Source organism: Lichenostomus cassidix, chromosome W (assembly GCF_008360975.1).
Source record: "Lichenostomus cassidix isolate B80296 chromosome W, HeHo_3.0, whole genome shotgun sequence".
NCBI classification, from domain to species: Eukaryota; Metazoa; Chordata; class Aves; order Passeriformes; family Meliphagidae; genus Lichenostomus; species Lichenostomus cassidix.
In genome coordinates, this window is record NC_139510.1 from 1922777 (window position 1) to 1942853 (window position 20077).

General features: G+C 42.5%; 1 protein-coding gene and 2 long non-coding RNA genes across 3 annotated transcripts in view; all 3 read left to right on the forward strand.

Moving 5' to 3' along the window:
• Positions 1–20077, forward strand: part of LOC146425296 (uncharacterized) — a 474460-nt gene that overhangs the window by 129901 nt on the left and 324482 nt on the right. The gene's annotated exons all lie outside the window — the stretch shown is intronic.
• The window catches only part of LOC146425302 (uncharacterized), a 137080-nt gene that overhangs the window by 1692 nt on the left and 115311 nt on the right, over positions 1–20077 (forward strand). The gene's annotated exons all lie outside the window — the stretch shown is intronic.
• On the forward strand, positions 3199–10861 carry LOC146425303 (syncytin-A-like). The gene is made up of 2 exons (XM_085041424.1): positions 3199–3259; positions 9933–10861. Exons 1-2 carry the CDS (start codon positions 3199–3201, stop codon positions 10859–10861), a joined length of 990 nt encoding a protein of 329 aa, XP_084897550.1.

Consider the following 20077-nt stretch of genomic DNA (forward strand, 5'->3'; position numbering starts at 1 on the left):
TTATTTTTGCCTTACATTTATCCTCCAATTCTGTTAGGTAATTAAATCACCTTTTACAACCTTAAGCTTGAAGCCTGTTTGCCCTTTTTCGTGCGTCCTCCTAGCAAGAGTCCTGTCTCAAACCCACGACACTGGAATCCTCCTATCTGAATATTCATTTTCTCTCGTTTTAAATCTTTGAATAATGGAACTCCCAATTTATTTGCCTTTTCTAATGTTAGCAAGAAAAATCCAGGCTCTATAATTCTTAATGTGCAGCTCCCTTTCCACAGTGAAGGAAGCTTAGAGGAGGCTTTCCGCCCACCAATTCAAGATAGTCCATCAGGAGCTTTGCACCAATGTTTAGAGGAGTTAAATAATTTTTCCCAAAATTTGAGCAGTTCAGGTATTCCTTGGAAGGTATTCTTCCCAGAACAGTTAAACATTCCTGTTTCAGTCGTAGTACTACAATTATTCCCTTTCCTTTTAAACCAATACCAAGAGGGTTCCTTAGGCCACCAAGTAGTAATACCAGATGTTGAATTGTAAGTATAAACTCTTTGACAGAGAGTTTCTCCCACAAATGGAATAAATTGGTCCCCTACTCTCCTTAAGCATTCATTCCCCACAATTTCAGATGTTAGAATCCACCCACCAGGTCTTTCCTATTCCTTAGAAATAAAAGAGTAATTACATTTAATTATCTGGAAAGGATCTAACCCAGTTCCTCTCCATGGCCACTCCTCACTCATTAGAGCTCCCCCACACACCCAGCAGTTAGAGATTCCCAGTTCTTTAGCTATCTTTTCAGCTGGGTCCACAAACAGATTTTTCCCCGCCAACGGGAGATCTAGCTCTTTTTCTAGTTCTTTTCGTAACTCCTCATGTGGTGAGAAGTTCTTTGGGGATGCTGGCTTGGGGTTACCTGGGGATAATTTGTGGGAATGTGGATTTTGGCTGGTCTTCTTCCTGCTGATTCAAATCATACTTTTTGGCCACTCCCTGAGAGGAGGTTGCTGGATTTCCTTGTCCCTTTTGTCCCTCCTTGTGAAAGCACACCCGAGGCTCTCCAGGGCAGTGCCACCCTCTCTGATATCCATACCCGCTTCCTAGGTTCTGTGCAATCCAATAAATCTGCATTCCTTGCTGACATTCTGCAGGCTTACCAGAATAGCATGCTTTAGAGGGTCACTTCCTTGTACCACTGTCCAAGTTTGGAGAGGAGCTTCCACTGGTCCCTTAACTTGAGAGGCATGAGACCACCCCTTTTCTGCAGTCCTGATAGCTGTTTCAGTTGTTAAGGGTACCTGAAATGGGCCTTCCCATGCTGGTGTTAAGGTATCATCTTCCCAAGATTTTAATAGAACCCAATCTCCTGATTTTACCTGGTGTATAGGGAAGTCTAGAGGTGATGTTTGGGGTAACAACCCTTTTCTTCTAAGATCTGTGAGAGAAAGTGCAATCACCTGAAAATAATTTTTTTAATATAAATAATTAGTTTCAGCAAATGGCAACCCCTCCTCCCTTCCCAGATAAGGTAGCCTAAATAACATTTCATAGGGAGAAACTCCTATATCCTTTCTTGGAGCAGTTCTAATCTGTAATACTGCTAGAGATAAACATTTAATCCATGATAATCTCGTTTCAATCATTAATTTGGTAATATGGTTCTTAAGAATAGCATTCATTCTCGCCACACGTCCAGAGCTTTGAGGGTGCCACAGGGTATGAAATTTCCAATTTATATCTAATGCTACACATACAGAATGTAAAATCTTTGAAGTAAAGTGTGTCCCCTTATCTGAGTCTATCCTTTCCATTATTCCACATCTGGGGATGATTTGTTCTAATAGGATCTTGGCCACATGTGAGGTAGTTGCGTTTGAGGTAGGAAAGGCTTCTATCCAGTGGGAGAGGTGACCAGCTATTACAATAAGATATTTCCATTGCTGCATTTTGGGGAATTCAGTCTAATCTATTTGTATATTTTGGAAGGATCTTAGGGCTTGGGCTCTTCCCCCACTAGGGTGTTTTCTCATTACTTTTCTATTTACTCTTTGACAGATTACACATAATTCTGTCACTTGTTTAGCTATTGTGTAGATTCCCATACAATCACATGTTCTTAGAAACTGATCACATAAAGCGTGAGTTCCCCAGTGTGTTTCCTGATGTAGTCTAATTAAAATTTCTCTAGCAATTACTTTATTCACTATTAGTCTCCCATCTGGTCAAAGCCATTTGCCTTCCTGATCTTTTTCACCTCCCAATTTTTGTAACTGTTCCTCTTCTTCCTTTGTAAACACTGGGAGTTTTACCTCCTCTGCCTTTCCACCAGGCACTAGTGCTAGCATCTTTGTTTCCCCCTCCCCTGCAGCCTCTTTAGCTAGTCTGTCAGCTAGATGGTTCCCCTTTATTTCTAAAGTTCCTCCTTTCTGGTGTCCCATTATATGGACCACTGCAATCTCTTCAGGTAATCCCAGAGTTTCTAGGACTTCTGAGACCAGTTGTTCATGCACTGACTCCTTCCCTCTGGAAGAAATTAGCCCACATTCTGTGGAAAGCTGGCTTCTAGAGAAGGGACACGCAGATGTAGATAGATTGCTTCTTAACAAGCCGCTTCTTAACAATAGCCATATTCAGCCAACTATTAATTAGAGACCTGCGTCCAATCAGCGATCTAGGTCACCATGACTTTCCTTCAACATAGAAGTCGTGGGGGCCGTCTAGAATGCGTTAATTGGTAGCAAATATGCAGAAATCAGGCACTATAGGTAAACATAGATACATGTTAAGGCAAGTAGCCAAACTTAGGGCGTGGAAGTATATAACCAATAGTATTGTATGATTACAGAATATGCATGATTTAGTTAACTACACTATAAAACTGTATGCTGTAAATCAATAAACTGAAGCTTGTGGTAAATTCATATTGGATTGTCAAGCCTCCGTTCCTCAGCATAATGGTGACCCTGACGTCCAAGGGTCTCGCACCCCTTTTGGCTGGATCCATCTGGGAGACGATGTAGCCACGGCTGAGAAGGCACCTGGCTCCGATCACCCCGGAGGGTCAAAGCAGTGGGGCGCACGCACAGGACGACCGTTATCAGACGGGATCCAGACACTGCCGGACTTGTGAGGTGAAAATCTCTCACCAGACAGGAAAAGTGGCCGAAAACCTCAGAGGGTGAATGTGAGTGCGCAGTTCCGTACATCGGAATGGAGAGGCAAGCCACTTTTGACCTGTTTTATTGCTTTTTAGAAAAGCGGGAGATTAAGGGTAAGGATATAAAGAGTGATTTAATGGCGTTGACAGCATGGGGGTTGGCTAAAGGTTGTTTTATTGACCCTAACAGCATTTTTGACCATGATGAATGGCAGAAAGTAGGAGATAAAGTGAGAGACGCTATGTGTGATGATGAGAAACTGGGGAAAAAGCTTGGCAAACCATGGAGTAAAGTCCTAGCTTGCTTACAACATCCTGCAGAGCTGGAACTGGCAAGGGTGGCACAGAAAATTGCGGTTACAGAGAGCAGAAAGAAACTTGAGAGTTGCCGTGCTGCTTTTAACATGCAAGCAGCCGCGGCGCAGCAGCCGGGGAAGCCCCCCCCGCCAGGAGGGAGGGGGAAGTGTAGCTCTCCCTCGCTGCCAGCGCCGGCGGGGGAAGGGCGCGCCGTGCCGCTGCCGGGAGCCGAGAATACAAAGTTACTCGATTGCATGAGGGACCTATTCCTGTCTCGGTGTATCGTGGAGCTTGGCAGCTTTGCAGCGAGGAACATCTTAGCTGCTTTGTGTGAGAGAGTCAGCGTTGAATTTTTGCCAGAACAACTGGGTGCGATGCTGGAGAGAGCTCAAATATCGCGGGAAAGAAGCCAAAGTAGCCAGAAATCACCCCGGTGTTATCGATGTGGCAGTAAAAAACTGTTTTTAACATGCAAAAAACTCCGTCAGCCGCGGCCCCCCCCCCCACCAGGGGCAGGGAGAATCGTAGCCCTCTATCGCTGCATTGCCGCACAAACAAACCGCGGAAAAAGAACAACAGTTTCTGCCAGATCAGAGCCACCACCCGCAAAGCCGAAACGCACCGTAATAGCAGCGAAAGCTCAGAGCAGCCGCGCCGCCCAGGAACAGCCCCGCCGCGCGCCATGCAAACTCTGCAACCCGAGAGCGAAACGGAAGTTACTCCAACCTCGGTTTCCTGTCAACTGAAGCAGAAGGCGGAAGTCGCAGAAGGCACCCCGATGGGCGGTGCCGCTGGCTGTCCACGCCCCTTTCACCGCCTCCTGCTCACTGAAACCATCACTAACACCGAGACTGGGACTGCCCCGCTGCGAATGATGCAAGCAAACACTAGCTGTGCCACGGAAGATTCTTTTCAAAGCTCCAAAAATCAATTCTTAACTGTATTTTAAAGTACCCTGTTAATTGGTGCAACTAAGTTATGATTTAAACTTGTTTCCAGCTTTTACTAATGAGAAACCATTGTAACAACATAATTGTCCTGATGAACCTTAGTTACTAAAACCTTAAAGAAAAGCTAAAATTCCTTGCTAAAGCAATTTTAAAAGTGTTTATCCTAAGTATATTTTAACAAAGTTAATTTTTGAACTATTTCCTCAAAGCATCATTCATCATTAGGTGCATAATATCTTAGCTTTTAAACCAACTCAGTGTTTTAAACAAATTCAGTAAACCCTTTTTAAAATAAAGTGAATATTAACTAAACAAAATATAAAGCTAGAGCCATTACCCTTAAATCCTTATATCAAAACATCAAATGATTTACAAAAATTATTAAATGCAATTAACTGTGTAAAACTCACCCTAAGCTTTACCCCATGTAAGTTATTTGCAGAAACATCCAAAACTACGTCACAAAGTAACTACCACACTAAATTTAAAGAAATATTTTTATTTATAAGTGTTGTTTGGGGCAGTGTTTATGTGTGTGTGTGTGTCTGTGTGTGTGGGTGTGACAGTGCTGTGACAAACATACTATAAATGTCGTTTGGCTTCTAAAGCATTTTTAAATTTGTGGACCAGGCCTATAAGTGAAACTATACTGGATAATTTGGGCTACCTGCTGAGTGCCATTAAAATTAAGCTCAAGTAACACCTTGATAAGCTTACCTAAGACAAAAGCTAAGCAGAGTCAAGAGAATAAAAGCACTACAAATTATATTAAATTTTAAATTTTGTTAAATTCAAACACTATTAAAGTGAAATGAATTTAGATTTTATTACAGGTATATTATGTTGTCTGTTATTTGACATTTCATTAAGCTTAAATTCAATTAACACCAAGTTCAACTGTTACTCAATATTTGTTGTTTTAAGTTCCATTAATTTTAAATCCTATTAAGTTTGAATTCAATTATAGTTAAGCCTCTTAAGTGTTGCTTCAGATAGGGTTGTGTGTATGTGTGAATATTGCAGGCCTGCTGAAAGTGTTGTTTGCTTTTGAGTGTTTTAATGTGTAGATGAAACCTGTAACTGCTGAGAGTGTGGTTTTTGATTTTGAGAGTTTTGATGTGTGAATGAAACCTAAGAGCAAAGTTCTACTGAATAGTTAAATTTCCTGTTAAATGTCTTTAGTTAAGTATAAATTCTGTTAAAATTAAGTATTATTAGATGTAAATTTTAATAAGTTTTAAATTCTGTTAGAGTTAAGTTGTTAAAGTGATATCAACTTTGAATTCCATTATAGTTAAGTCCTATTTGCTAGTTTTAAATCAAATTTATTAAGATCAAGCTTTATTTTAAGTTTTAAAATTGTTAGTTTATGTTGTTGTTCACAAAAGCCTTGCAGTTTCATCTTCCTTGGTTAAGGTCAGATGATAGGGTCCACTGTTTTCAAGTGTTTCACCTCACCTTATATGATTATCTACCAGGGTGGTAACATGATAAAACACTCTCCTTATTGGTATTAATCAAAGCTTGTTTATAAGATGCTCCAAGAAAACCCTCCCAGTTAAGGCCTGGGGCTCTGGCCAAGCCTTAGTCCTGACTGGTTGGGAAGTATGCCACCAAACCCAGGTGTTTCTGCACCAAAAATGTGATCGAGTCACCTTGACTCGCTGATTTGGACTTGTGAAAGCTGAGCCCTCTTCCAGGTAAACTTGGAATCCTTGCCCGGGAAAGGTTCTCCAAGCCCTGCCTGTGGAATGAGGTTCCCAGCAATTGCAGTCCCTGGGAGATAGCAGAGTAGTTAAACAATTGAGGATGTATTTTCTTAAATAAGCTTATTGTTTCATTCCATGTATTGTTACACCTTTGTGTCATTTTCATCTTTTTATGGAAAGAAACACATCTTGCCAAAAACAAAACGGGGGGAGTATAACCCCTCAAGCAATTAGACAATGCAATACTTATGCTAAAATTTTATGTATAGAAAAATGTAATTTCGCTTTTTAGAACAGTTATTGTTACTGTACTGATGATTCTAGATGTGTTGTTAAGGTCATTATGTGAATTCATCAACCTTAGCTTGCCTAATCTCTGTTGTTGTAGCATAGATTCCAGTGCAGCACAAAACAAATTTGTGGGTTACTCTAGCCAACTTGACAGAGCAAAACATAATTTGTCTCCCTCTTTCGTCACCATACAATCCCAGCATGCTACCAGATGAATGGTTTCTACTTGTTGTGGACTTAAAAGACTGTTTTTTCACCATTGGACTACATCCAGATGACATGCAGCGTTTTGCTTTTACGCTGCCCTCAATTAACCGTGAGGCACCTGCACAATGTTTTGAATGGACTGTATTACCACAGGGAATGCGGAACTCACCGACACTTTGTCAACTCTATGTGGATGCTGCTCTCAGGCCTCTTCGGACGGCCTGGCCAGAAGTAATCATCTATCACTACATGGATGATATATTACTGGCACAGAGCGCACCTTTTACCGCAGATCAGTTACATACCCTGACTAATCACTTGTGTGCTCAGGGCCTTACAATCGCCCCTGAAAAGGTACAGAACACATCACCATGGCGATATTTGGGATGGACTATAACAGACCATCAGGTTCGTCCTCAAAAACTGCAGATTCACACAAACATCCGAACCCTACATGATGCTCAGAAACTGATGGGTGACTTACAATGGCTTCGTCCTGTCATTGGTATTCCTAATGAACTGTTAAATGTCCTGCGGCCTCTACTGAAAGGCACTGAGCCAGCTACAAAAGTCATCCTCTCTACAGCACAGCAGGCGGCGATCCAGACTATCTCAGAACGTGTTGTACAAAATCATACATCGCGTCGTCTACTTGATGTGCCACTAAATATCACTGTGCTAACTGGCCCTCAATACCTTTTGGGTGCCATCACTCAGCATAAAAAGAAAATGGGGGAAAATACCCCAACCACAAATGAGGATTATAATGTTTTGGTGCTGGAATGGTTAGCACCACCCCTTCAACCACGAAAAACAATTCAGGAAAACATAATTACAATGGCAAATCTTATCAAACGTGGCCGCCAAAGGATAAGGGAGATCCAAGGAACATCGCCAGGGGAAATACAAGTACCACTGAAGCTGGATGACCTGAACTGGTACTTACAAAATTCTATGGATCTTCAGGCAGCGTTGCTGGAAGAGGGAACCCTCATCAGTATCCGACCTCTCCAGCCTTCTACGCTGGCATGGATGTCTAATCACCGATGGCTAATAAAGCCATTGCGGTCATCCTCTCCGCTTTCAGGAGCAGTGACTGTCTATACAGATGCTGGCAAACGGTCCCGTAAAGCTGCTGCGACGTGGATGGAGGAGAAGCAATGGCAACACAAAATTATTCCTGCAACATCGGAGGACTCTTTACAAACCTTGGAACTATCAGCAGTGGTCTGGGTCTTTACCAACTGGATAGACCAACCTGTTAACATCGTCACAGATTCTCTCTATGTCGCAGACATTGCTAACAGAATTGAGGAAGCAATGGTTAAGGATGTACAAAAATGCCGACTTGCGGAACTATTGATGGTGCTTAAACGCACCATTGGCCAAAGGACTGACCCATATGCCGTGTTGCATATAAGAAGTCATCAGTGGTCAGAGGGCCTTGGAGAAGGCAATGCCAGAGCGGACCGATTGGTAGCGGTGGCGGAAGCTCCAGTATCTTCCTTTGAGAGGGCCCGCCACGCACATATGAACTTTCATCAAAATGCAAGGGGTCTCCATAAGGGTTTTGGAATTCCACTGGCAGAAGCCAGGGCCATAGTGCGGGCCTGCCCTATTTGTAGTTTTCATAACCAGGGTGTTGGTTTGGGTATGGGAGTGAACCCCAAGGGGTTACAAGCTAATGAGTTATGGCAGATGGATGTAACACATTTCCCTGAATTTGGTAGATTAAAATATGTCCATGTTTGCATTGACACATACAGCCACATGATATGGGCAACATTACAGCCTGGTGAAAGAGGCCGGGATGTTATAAGGCACCTTACTAGTTGCTTTGCCGTATTGGGCAAACCCAAAGCTATCAAAACAGACAATGGACCAGCTTATTGTAGTGCCTTGGTGAAAAAATACATGCAACTTTGGGATATAAAACATACTACAGGAATTCCTCACTCCCCAACGGGGCAGGCAATGGTAGAACGAGCAAATGCAACAATAAAGGGTTACCTGGCAAAACATAAGGAGGTCTCAGATAGTAGAGAAAGGCTTTCTAAAACCCTGTTTGTACTAAATCATCTGTGTATATTTGGAGATCAGGATTTACCACCTATCTTAATTCATCACAAGGGAGTGGCACAGCCACCGGTACCACGCATGAAGGTCCTATATAAGGACCCCAAAACAGGCATCTGGGAGGGTCCAGTAGAGGTCATATATTCTGGCAGAGGTTATTTTTGTGTATCTTCCTCCACAGGCCCCCTTTGGGTTCCTAGCCGCTGGGTGAAGCCTGCACTTGATCAACCTGGCACGGCTACAGGTGCCCCCGATACCGCCGATCGATGAAACACCACGACTGATTCGGCTTCTGCATTGTGCTCTTGATCCTATCTTGCGGCGAGCTGGGGTTCCAGTCGAGCGTTGGCAGACTTTATTAGAATTAAGAGATATTATAAATAGATTAGGCTCTGTACCCCCTTACCTGAATAGATACCCTTGTAGAAATTGTGCTAATCTGTGGTGTCAGGCAGGGTTACTTATTAAGTGTGGTATTTGTAAGAAACGGTGGTGGGTCCATCAAGAAGTGTATAATACTTGTTGTTTGGCTTGCATTAATACACGCATAACTCAAATTGACTTTGCACATAACAGGCTGCAACAAGCTTTAGCCGCATTTACAGGGCTGCCTGATTGGCAAGGTTTGCAATTATTTGAATCTGAAGAGCAAAAAGTTATAGCCTGGTTACGTTGGGAGGCCCAAGATGCAGTAAATTGGGCAACATCAAATTCTGGGTCTCAAATTTTGAGAGCAGTGTGCACTGATTGGGCTTTGGAAAGGATCCCAAAGTATTGGGTTATCAGAGAACATGAATGGGAACACACTAAAAGGCGTTTTGCTCCTGTACATACTGTGCATGTTAGGGGTTGTTCTGGCAGATGCTACCGATGCAAACGCCAATAATCCCCTCCATTCAATTGAGCCCAGGAAAAATTTGTGGGTCACCTGGGCAAATCAAACACGTACTAGTGCTTTTTGCCTTGCGCTTGCATCAGCCACTGACCCTTTTCGCACATGCTTACTTGGTATCCCAGGCTTTGATAATACTAGCTTTGCACGGTTTTCAACTAACAACTGCTCACGAGCTGCCAATGTTAGCCATTGTACTGCTCTCTTGTTGTCGGGTCTTAATACCTCATTGCCATGGGATCCTCAGGAGTTGGATCTCTTGGGGAGCCGAGCTCTTAATGCAAGTGGCAATGAAACAGGCTGCATAACTTTTGGTAGCCCCATAGTGATTCCTAACAGCACCTGGTTGACTCCCCATACGGCAGAATATGCTAACATCTCTGCCCAATGTGGTCCACATGGAAGTTATGGCCGGGGCAATGGTTATATACAAATTTGGGCCAATGAAAGTGCCCTTGCCCTTCCATCAGGTGTATTTCTCATTTGTGGAGACCGTGCATGGCAGGGAGTTCCGAAAGGTGCTTATGGGGGACCATGTTATTTGGGCAAACTCACTTTACTTGCCATGAATAAAACCACTGCAGCCAATTTAATGCGGTCCAGAAAGAGACGCAGTCTTACTTTGGATGCAAACTGCAATGATGAAGTAGGCCTATGGAATAAACCGTCTCGGGTTTTTGCTTCCCTTTTACCACACGTGGGCACTGCACATGCATTAAAAACCATAGGGAGATTGGCCTGCTGGGTAAGCAAGCAGTCAAAAGTTACTACAGAAATAATAGAGAAGCTATCCGCAGACATGGATAGCTTAAGGCATTCCATACTGCAGAACCGCGCTGCCATAGATTTTCTGCTGCTTGCTCAGGGGCACGGCTGTGATGAATTTGATGGTATGTGCTGTTTCAACCTTAGCAATCATGGTGAGTCAATACATAAACAACTTCAATGGCTTAAGGAGCATACAGCAAAGATAACAGTGCAAAAGGACGATGGCCTATTCGGAATTCCATGGGGCGACTGGGGTCTAACAGGATGGCTTCGCTATATATTGCAAGTAGGATTAGTGATTTTACTTGTCCTTGTTGGCATAGCTGTTATTCTACCTTGTGCTTTGCAATGTTTGAAAAAATCATTATCACAGACAGTGAATCAGCTTTGGCTCGCACAAACGCGTAAAGAAAACAGGGGAATTGTGGAAAGCTGGCTTCTAGAGAAGGGACACGCAGATGTAGATAGATTGCTTCTTAACAAGCCGCTTTTTAACAATAGCCATATTCAGCCAACTATTAATTAGATACCTTCGTCCAATCAGCGATCTAAGGTCACCACGACTTTCTGCAACATAGAAGTCGTGGGGGCTGTCTAGAATGCCTTAATTGGTAGCAAATATGCAGAAATCAGGCACTATAGGTAAACATAGATACATGTTAAGGCAAGTAGCCAAACTTAGGGCGTGGAAGTATATAACCAATAGTATTGTATGATTACAGAATATGCATGATTTAGTTAACTACACTATAAAAATGTATGCTGTAAATCAATAAACTGAAGCTTGTGGTAAATTCATATTGGATTGTCAAGCCTCCGTTTCTCAGCAACATTCCTTCCATATTTTTCCAAAGGTATGTATTACCCCAAAAGCATATTTAGAATCTGTATATATAGTTCCCCTTTTTCCTCTAAGTAGTTCCAGGGCTCGCTTTGAGACATATAATTCACATGTCTGAGCTGACCAGTTATTAGGAAACCTTCCTTTTTCTAGCAAACTGCTTTGCTCACCATCCACAATAGCATAACCATTATAGCATTTCCCATTTATAAACTGAGATGATCCATCAATAAAGATTCTATTTCTTTCAACTAAGGGAGTTTCTTGCAGATCTCTAACCTTTGTTTGATATTCAATGATGTCCATGCAGTTATGTGCAGAGATTTTTACTCCTGCCTTTCCATATAGAAATTGAGAGGGGTTTAAACTTTTATCTGTGATTAATGTCAAATCCTCCTTCTCCACTAAAATAGTTTCATATTTTAAAATTCTAGAATGTGTCAATTTCATGGGTTTGAGACAGGACCTTGCCAGGAGGATGCACGAAAAGGGCAAACAGGCTTCAAGCTTAAAGTTGCAAAAAGTGTTTAATTACCTAACAGAATTGGAGGATAAATGCAAGGCAAAAATATACTTTTCATACATTATTTTGTTCACTCCCCCCTCCCTCTTACGAACTTATAGTATTCACCCCCTTTCCTCCTCTACAATCCACAAGCCAGGTGGGGGGGGCAGGGTGTGGGGTCTCTTTTCAGTCCACAGAGCAGATTCTCAAATTTACTCATCACCACAATTCTTCTACTACAAACACTCTTTATCTCTACTTGTTTCTCTCTCTCTTCAGAGTTTTCTGCTCTCACCCCCACCCTCTTAAGAAGCAGTCTCTGCACTCACCCCCCCCCCTTTTCCCTCTTTGCAAACTAGCAACACAGACAGGGGGCAGGTTGAGGGGTCTTCTGGTCAGTCCAATCAGGAAAAGAGGTTCTCTACTTAGCCAGGGGTCCTTCCCAGGAGAGACAGTCCTCTAGGAACTTCTTTGGCGTGGGTCCAATCTCATGAGCAACATCCCGCCCGAATTTTTGCTGCAACATGAGTCTTTTGTCCATAAGGTGCTGTGCAGACTCTCCCGAGCTGAGGCCAGGCTGCTTCCATGCCAGGAGCAAGGCCTACCTCTCTCAGTCAAGGCCTTTTGCAGTTTTAACTCTTAGATGAGACTCCCACTGGTTCACAGTCTTTTCCAGGCATCCACCTCCTCCTCTGGAGAGAGCTGTGGGTGTACTTCTGCATCCTTATGGACTCCATGGGCTACAGGAGGAATTTCTGGCTCCCCCATAGCTTCCACCACGGCTAGCAGAAAGTTTCAGCTCTGGTGCCGGAAGCACTGGAGCACCTCTTTCTCCCCCCTTCTTCACTGACCTTGGTAACCTCCATGCTGTTCTCCCTCACATATTTTCACCTGCACCTCCTCCTCCTCCAACTACAAAGTGAAAGAAGTGCGTGCCTGCTTTGTTTTGACTTTTTCTTAAATATGTTTTCACAGAGGCGTAACCAGCACCTCCAATTGGCCCAAACTTGGCCGGCAGCATGTCCATCACCTTCAGAGCCATCAGAGATTGGCTCTGCTGGACTTGATGTAAAAACTTCCAGAACTTGCACTCAGGACACACAGGAGCTATCTTTGTGCCACACCCCACCCCTCAGACACCTCCCTAGGCCTACTAGAACAGCTTCTGAGGGGTCCAAATTTCTCCTAGATGTTAAAAACACTTCGCTGATGTTTTGGGCCAATCAAAACCACCACAGTCAGCCACCTCCCAGATTTTTGGTTTAAAATTATCCTGACTGTATGCGGAGTAGCTACAATTAAAGTACCCCCAAAAGTTAATTTTGTGTTCTCTTCTACTAATAAAGCAGTATCAGCTATAGCTTGGACACAGGTGGGCCATCCTTGGGATACTGGATCTAACATTTTTGAAAGGTATGCCACAGGTCTCTTCTGCCCTCCCCACACTTGGGTCAGTATTCCATAAGCTGTCCCCTCCTTCACATTAACATACAGATAAAGAGGTTTTTCTAAGGGGGGCAGTGCTACAGCAGGTGCTTGAATTAATTTCTTTTTTAAATTTTCAAATTGCTGTTCCTGATTCCTGTCCCACTTGACTTTTTCCCTCTCCTCTTGTAGTTTTTCATACAAAAACTTTACATGCTGGGTATAATTCTCAATCCATAGGCAGCAATATCCAAGCAAACCTAAGAATTTTCTTATTTCTCATTTGATTTTAGGAAAATACATAGCAACAATACCAGAAATACGTTCCAGGGTTATCCTCCTCTACCCTTTACTTAACAGATGCCCAAGATATTTTACCTCTTCTCCACAAATTGTAATTTATTCTTAGACACTCTCAATCCTTTTTCTCCCAAAAAGTTCAATAGCCTAATTGTGACATCTTGAACCTTTTCTTTCCCTTCCCCTGATATTAACAGATCATCTACATATTGTAACAACTTTGCCTCTGGATTTAGATTAAACTCTTCAAGCACTTGTTCTAGAATTTCCCCTAACAAATTTGGAGACCCTGTAAATCCCTGGGGTAAAGAGGTCCACCATAACTGCTGCTTTCTCCCAGTAGTGGGGTCTTCCCATTCAAAGGCAAATATATCTCTGCTGTTTTCTGCTATTGAACATGTCCAAAATGCATCTTTCAAGTCAATTACTGATCCACGTATGATTATGGGGAATCTTGCTTAGTAAAGTATATAGATTAGGGACTACTGGGTGGCATATTTGTACAAGTTTATTTATTCCCTCAAATCTTGAACAAATCTGTATGTCCCACCTGGTTTCCTGACAGGTAAGATAGGGGTATTACAAGGGGACATGCAGGGTTCTAATAATCCATCCTTTAAAGGCCCTTCAGTTGTATTCTGTAATCCCCTCCTTCCTTCCAGAGATATGGGGTACTGTTTCACCCAGATGGGTTGGCTCCCTTCCTTCAATTTTATTTCCAGGGGAGAGATATTTGGCCCCCCTCTATTATCTTTAGCCACCCACACCACTGGATTTATTTCCCTCTCATCTTCTATAGTCAATTTAAATAGTTCTACCACCATTCTATCTTCCTTTGGAATTACCCCAATCCCCAATTGCACTTGTAGATCTCTTCCCAACAGGTTAGTGTCAGCCTCTGGTATTGCTACTAAACTAGATGTTATTTCTTTACCATTTCCCAAAACCTTCACTTGTTACACTATGGGGGCATGAAATCCCTCCCCTTTCACCCCAATTATTCTAGTTTGGTCAGTCCCTTTTAGACACCCATGGGGGGTTTTAATTAAACTTGATCTCTCAGCTCCTGAATCAATCATAAACACATATTCTTCTTCTTGGGGTCCTAATTTAAAATTTATCAAGGGCTCTTCACGGACCCCAAATGGCTCTTCATTTTGGACCCTGAAAAATAGAGTCCCTGACACCCCTAATCTTGTGCATAAGCTCCTGATTCCATCATTTGGAAGGTTTTAACCGCTCTGTGTAGTTCTGGGCACTCTTTGAAAATGTCCCACTTTTCCACAATAGAAACCTTTCTTGGGACCTGTCTGCCAGGTGGTCATCTGCTGTCCTCTTCCCTGAGGTCCCCTAACGTTAGGCTGAAGGCTCTGCTACCTCTCCCCACCTCATTTCCAGTTTGCTGTTTTAGTACTTGTTCTACATTGGCCACCATTGACTTGGTCTTATTTTTCTGTTTTTCATCATCCCTTCTAAAATAAACTTTCTGAGCTTCCTTCAACAATTCACTTAAATCTTTTTCACTCTGTTTTCCCCTAATTTCTTCCTTATATCTGGCCATGCTTTGGTAACAAAATTTGCTTTTAATAATTCTCGGCCTGCAGCACTTTCAAGATCTATTCCAGAGTACTGCTGCACATTCTTCCTGAGCCTTTGTAACTAGACAGAGGGTGGCTCATCTTGCTGCTGTTTATTTCCAAATGCCTTTTCAAAATTTTGTCCTTTTGATGCTGCCTCCCTAATTTCCCTTACCACTAATCTTCTATAATTGGACATATTATTCCTTCCCTCGATTGTGTTCTGATCCCAATTAGGTCTTCAAAGGAGGAATTTTTATTCACCAGGTATCCCCCCTTGAACATCGTGTGGATTTTCTCTCTCCAATATTCTAATTTCTGCGATTCTTATCATTTGTCTTTCCTCTGGGGTAAATAGAATTCCTAAAATAGATTGCATTTCCTCCCAGGTATAAATATTTGGGCCTAGGAATTGATCCAGTTGTTCTGCTAGCCCCAAGGGGTCCTCTAGTATATTACTTATTTCCCTTTTAAATTCCCTTCAATACAGTTCAAGGGTACATTTTCAAACCCTACCCCTCCTTGTGCTCCATGCATAGGTACCCCCCTCAGGGGAAACATGGGCATATTTGTATTAGCATCTGAGGTGGTACTTGAAAGGGGGAAGGGGAAATTTTGGATTTCCTTCTTTCCAGTTCCTCTTTCATTGTGCTGGTTCTGTAGTTCTACTCCTCTGTGACAGCTGGCCTGTCCTGTTTTGAGATTTTATTGTGTCATTAAAACCGGCCCCACTACATGGGCCTGCCATCTTGTGGGGATGAGCCCCACCACACAAATCTGCCATTTTATGGGAACCAGGCCTGCCATTGTCATCCCCTTGCTGCTCTGCTGCTTCTGCCTCTGAATTTAAACCATTTAGTCCCCTGTCAGGCACGTAGGGAGGGGGTAGGTGGTTTATGGGATCCCATTTTCCCCCTCTTTCTCTTCCCTTTTAGCTCCCTTAAGCTCTTGGTCATGAATATGGATGAGTATTTTCCCCAGCATGCAGCATAATCCCTTTCTTCTATCTTAAGAGGTTCTTTCATATTCACATAAACATTTAGTGCCTGACATATCCATTTGTCCAACGACCCATACCTCGGCCAGTATGATAAGTCTGGCCCAATAAGTTTGTTTGTCCATTCAAACGTACAACTGACAAAGCGACAAGAGGGAACTCACGACAGTCTCAATGTGAGATATAGAGTAAGCTCCATTTTATTTCACCAAACGAGAAACTTATACACTGTTACAGATGTTACTAATTATAGTTACACACGTATCTGCAGTTTGTTCTCACACATTCAGGGATCCTCCTGGTGACTCCCTTATTCTTTCTCATAACACTTTTGACTCCCTATTCTTTCCCATGACATTCTTCTCACAGATCAGAAGGACAGCTGTGGTTCCCAGGTGTCAGTTTCTCATGACAGCTTGTTAGGATTTTTACTGAGGCCTGAGTATGCTGAGGCTTTGTTCAGGTTTATTTTGGTTAACACAAGTTTTGCTGGAAAACTGTGTTTTCCAACATACAACAATGGATCATTTTTCCCTGATCCTTCCCCTGGGTACAAGCCAACTCCTCTTGTCCCCAGTTCCTGAGCATCCTCCCTAAAGGACTGTTTGGAGGTATGCTCGGAGTGGAGCTCTTACTTCCCTCTCCACTCCTTTGGGCCTTCCTACTGCAGCTCTTGCCCATTTCCTAACACTCCTCGCAGGTCGCCTTTCTCTCAAAAACCACTCGCTTCATCCCTTTGCTGGCTGCACCCCTCACGGGATAACAGAACTGCAGTTAGAAGGACTTCACACTCTCTTCGCAGGCAATTCTGCATGTCAAACACACTCAGTCCTGCTTCTCCCAGCCACCCAGATAGTACTTAACAGCAAATTTTCTTACCTGAGTCCTGTGCACAGGTGTTACAGGCTGGCAGGCGTGAACTCTGTCCTTTGCCTTTTCTCTTCCCTCTTTTGCTTCGAGAGTCCCCTGTCCGGGTCTCACCTGCAGCACTCATGGGGCAAGGCAGCAGGTTGGGGCTGCTGAAATCAGCAGGGCGCGCTTTCCCCTCCTTCTGTTGTCCTACGTCACAGGGTCAGAGGTCAAGTATCCAGGATGAGTCTTGGAGATTGTCCTCATTAAAATTGTATCAAAAAAGTTAGTCCATTTCTAACAAAGTCATGGAAGCAAAAGCAAACTGTTTATTAGTTACGAGTCAGCTGAGTCCGGTGTGTGTCTCCCTCCCCAGGAGCCAAGCACACCCACACCCTTCAACCAAATGGCTCCATTTTATACCCTGTCCTGGCCAGGGCAGTCCCTGTCCCCTTTCCCATTGGCTGGGTACTTGGGAACTTACATTCTCTCCCAACCACCTGCTTTTTGTCACCCCCCATCATCCCACCTCCCTCTCAGTCAAGTCTTCAACCCTGCCCCTCTCACAGCTCACAGCAACAGCCAACAAACCCACCAGAACAAATCCAAACCAAACCCAACAACAACCAATACCTTTCATTATTTAACTTAGTAACCTTTTGGCTTCAGCAAAATATCACCCATCTCTCACGCTGCCCATGCAGGCAGTTGGAACAACATGACCTTTAAGGTCCCTCCCAGCCCAAACCATTCTATGATTCTATGATCATAACTGCAACCATCTAATTTCATATTGTCCTGTTTTAAAGATAAAGTTTAATGTAATTTTCATTGTTCTTTGTTTCTCTGAAAAATGCAAGTGTAAAGTACATAGTGTGAATTATTTTTTCCTAGCAATTGCTCCTTCATACTCCTCTTACAAATTACAGAATAGGAAGCAGAGAGATTTGTGGAATAAAGTTTCCCTGTTTTTTATTTTCAGACTAAAATACTAAATTCTCAACATAAAGAATGGATTCCTTAAAATGCACTTAGTATCTCTTAAAAACTTCAGGAAATGTATTACCTTAAATGGGGTGATACACTTGCTGCTCCAGCCTTTCCCCAGTTCTGAAATAAGGAACTGGTGAAGAATTAGTGAGACATTAAACAGGTATTGAACCTTAGATTAGTATTGTGCATAGTACAAGTTGCTCAGCAATTTTCTGTTTTATTAAACTGTCTCTTTCAGTAAGCAGAAACTTCTGGAGGACTTTTTTTTACAAATTTTGGGAAAATCATCAGACATGTGGAGGACAGAGTCTTAGTTCTTGATGTGAGCATCTCCTTTCTTGTCTGTACCTTGTCCATTTGGCATAAGAAATTAATTTTCTGAAGTTAAATGTTATAATCTTTTACAATAAAGCACAGTGCATGCAGCATAAGGTCTTATTTTGCTAGGAAAGAAAAAGATATAATTAATGAGCTGGCAGCTTATGGCTTCAAAACCAAATAACAACTGGTCACTTTTCTTGTGTGAAAACAGGTCACGTAAGAATTGTACAGAATACTTCTAAAGATGTAATACTTCTCTGAAGAGTTATAGCAACTTAAGAAGAAAATAGCAACTTAAATTTAGTTGTCTTTGTACATTTTAAATAACATTATGTTCTTCTTTTTTTTAATTTTAAATATTTTCTTTTGGGGAATATTATTTAAAAATAACTAGTTTTAGTAAATTATTTTCCCTAAAGCACGCTTCATTGCTTAGGTTATTCCGGTCAGAAATAGAGGAATCAAACACTTGTACACCGAGGCTCCTTGACTTGTCCATGAAGCTATTCTCAATTGCAGACTGGATGCAGAAAAACTCATCTACGACTCAGACTCAGTCTTGTTCTGAGTTCTGGCCCAGGGCAGGAGCTCACACCCACTGAACTCACTCACTGATGGGAGCTGTTATCAGGTTCCAGGGAAACTTCTGGTAACGGCAGTATTGGACCAGAAATAATTCTGGTTTTAACTGATCCGTGATTTATCAGTCTAAAACTCTACAGTTCTGTCAAGAACTTTATTTTGCTTGCTGTAATATTTTCAGGCTGGTAGTTGCTTATCTGGGGTTATGGGCTGCCATCTAGTGAAGAGAAGGGAGAACTTGCTGAAAAAGAGCTGCACTCTAAGAGCCACATTTCGGTATGGGTTGTAATAGAAAGTAACACTAAAGCCCATGATAAACCTGTAGTAATAGTCATGGAACACACAGTCTTCACACGCAAAAAGAAACAGACAAGTAAGATAATTCCTCTCCTGAGAATTTTTGTGAACAAGAGCTTGGTAACAACTTGATTTAATAATTTTAGGTTGACTGGCGTAACGTAAAACATGTTATTCTGCTTTACCAGGATCTGAAATTTATGGGTGAGTGATGATGGATCCAGTTCAGAATCTCTGTGACTCCTTCAGCTGCAATACTGAGATGCTGCTTTGCCCTGGGGCAGTGCCCAAGTATAGCCCAGACCACCAGGAATAGGGACGCATGTCTGGGATGGATGCCTGGCTGACTGACCCTCCCTCTTGTGCAGATTCAAGATCCTGGTATGTAAACAAAGCATGCATGGGATGGTAAAAGGCATTTTTACATACTGGCAGCCTTTTTACCTTTAGGAAAAAACTTAAGGAATTAGACTTGATTTTCTTGCAACTTATTAAAAAAAAGTGATTGCTGTGTATATGATATGAAATCAAAGGAGAGAATCATGCATCTTGCTTTAATTCAGATTAATTCTAATTTCCAAAGTCTCTTTTGGGTCTCCTGAAGTTTTTGCCCAAATTAGACTAGTGTTTTGTTAGATAAATGCAATAGCCTTTCTGCATTCACACTCAGGAGAAACAAGCTCTCTAAGACCATGTTTTATCTGCTCTACTTCAGCAGTCTGCCCTAAGGAAAGATCAATCCTCTCTTCAAGTGCCTCTTTCTGCCGTTGACTTAAGATGTATTTCACAGTAGACCTGAGACCTTTGCATGGGTGAATCTGATACTTGGTGTTTTCCAAGTTTATAGTAAATGAGCCTGATGGGGGTTTCTGTTTTGTTGGGGCTTTCTATGTGTTTGTGTGTGTTTTTAAGGTGGCAGACAGTGTTGTATCAAATTGTAATGAGGACCGCGGCCATATGGAGAGGAAACTCACACAGGTAAGGCTGTAATTGCAGTTATCTGCAAGAAGATGGCATGTGGTCAGTGAGAATTACAGCACTAGTGTAAGGCCATA

What these genes read in the sequence shown, in the direction of transcription:
- LOC146425303 (XM_085041424.1), top strand. Translation starts at nt 3,199, where the DNA reads ATGGAGAGGCAAGCCACTTTTGACCTGTTTTATTGCTTTTTAGAAAAG. An exon ending in AGAAAAGCGGGAGATTAAGG is followed by an intron (nt 3,260 to 9,932) that starts GTAAGGATATAA and finishes CCCATACGGCAG; the next exon opens with AATATGCTAACATCTCTGCC.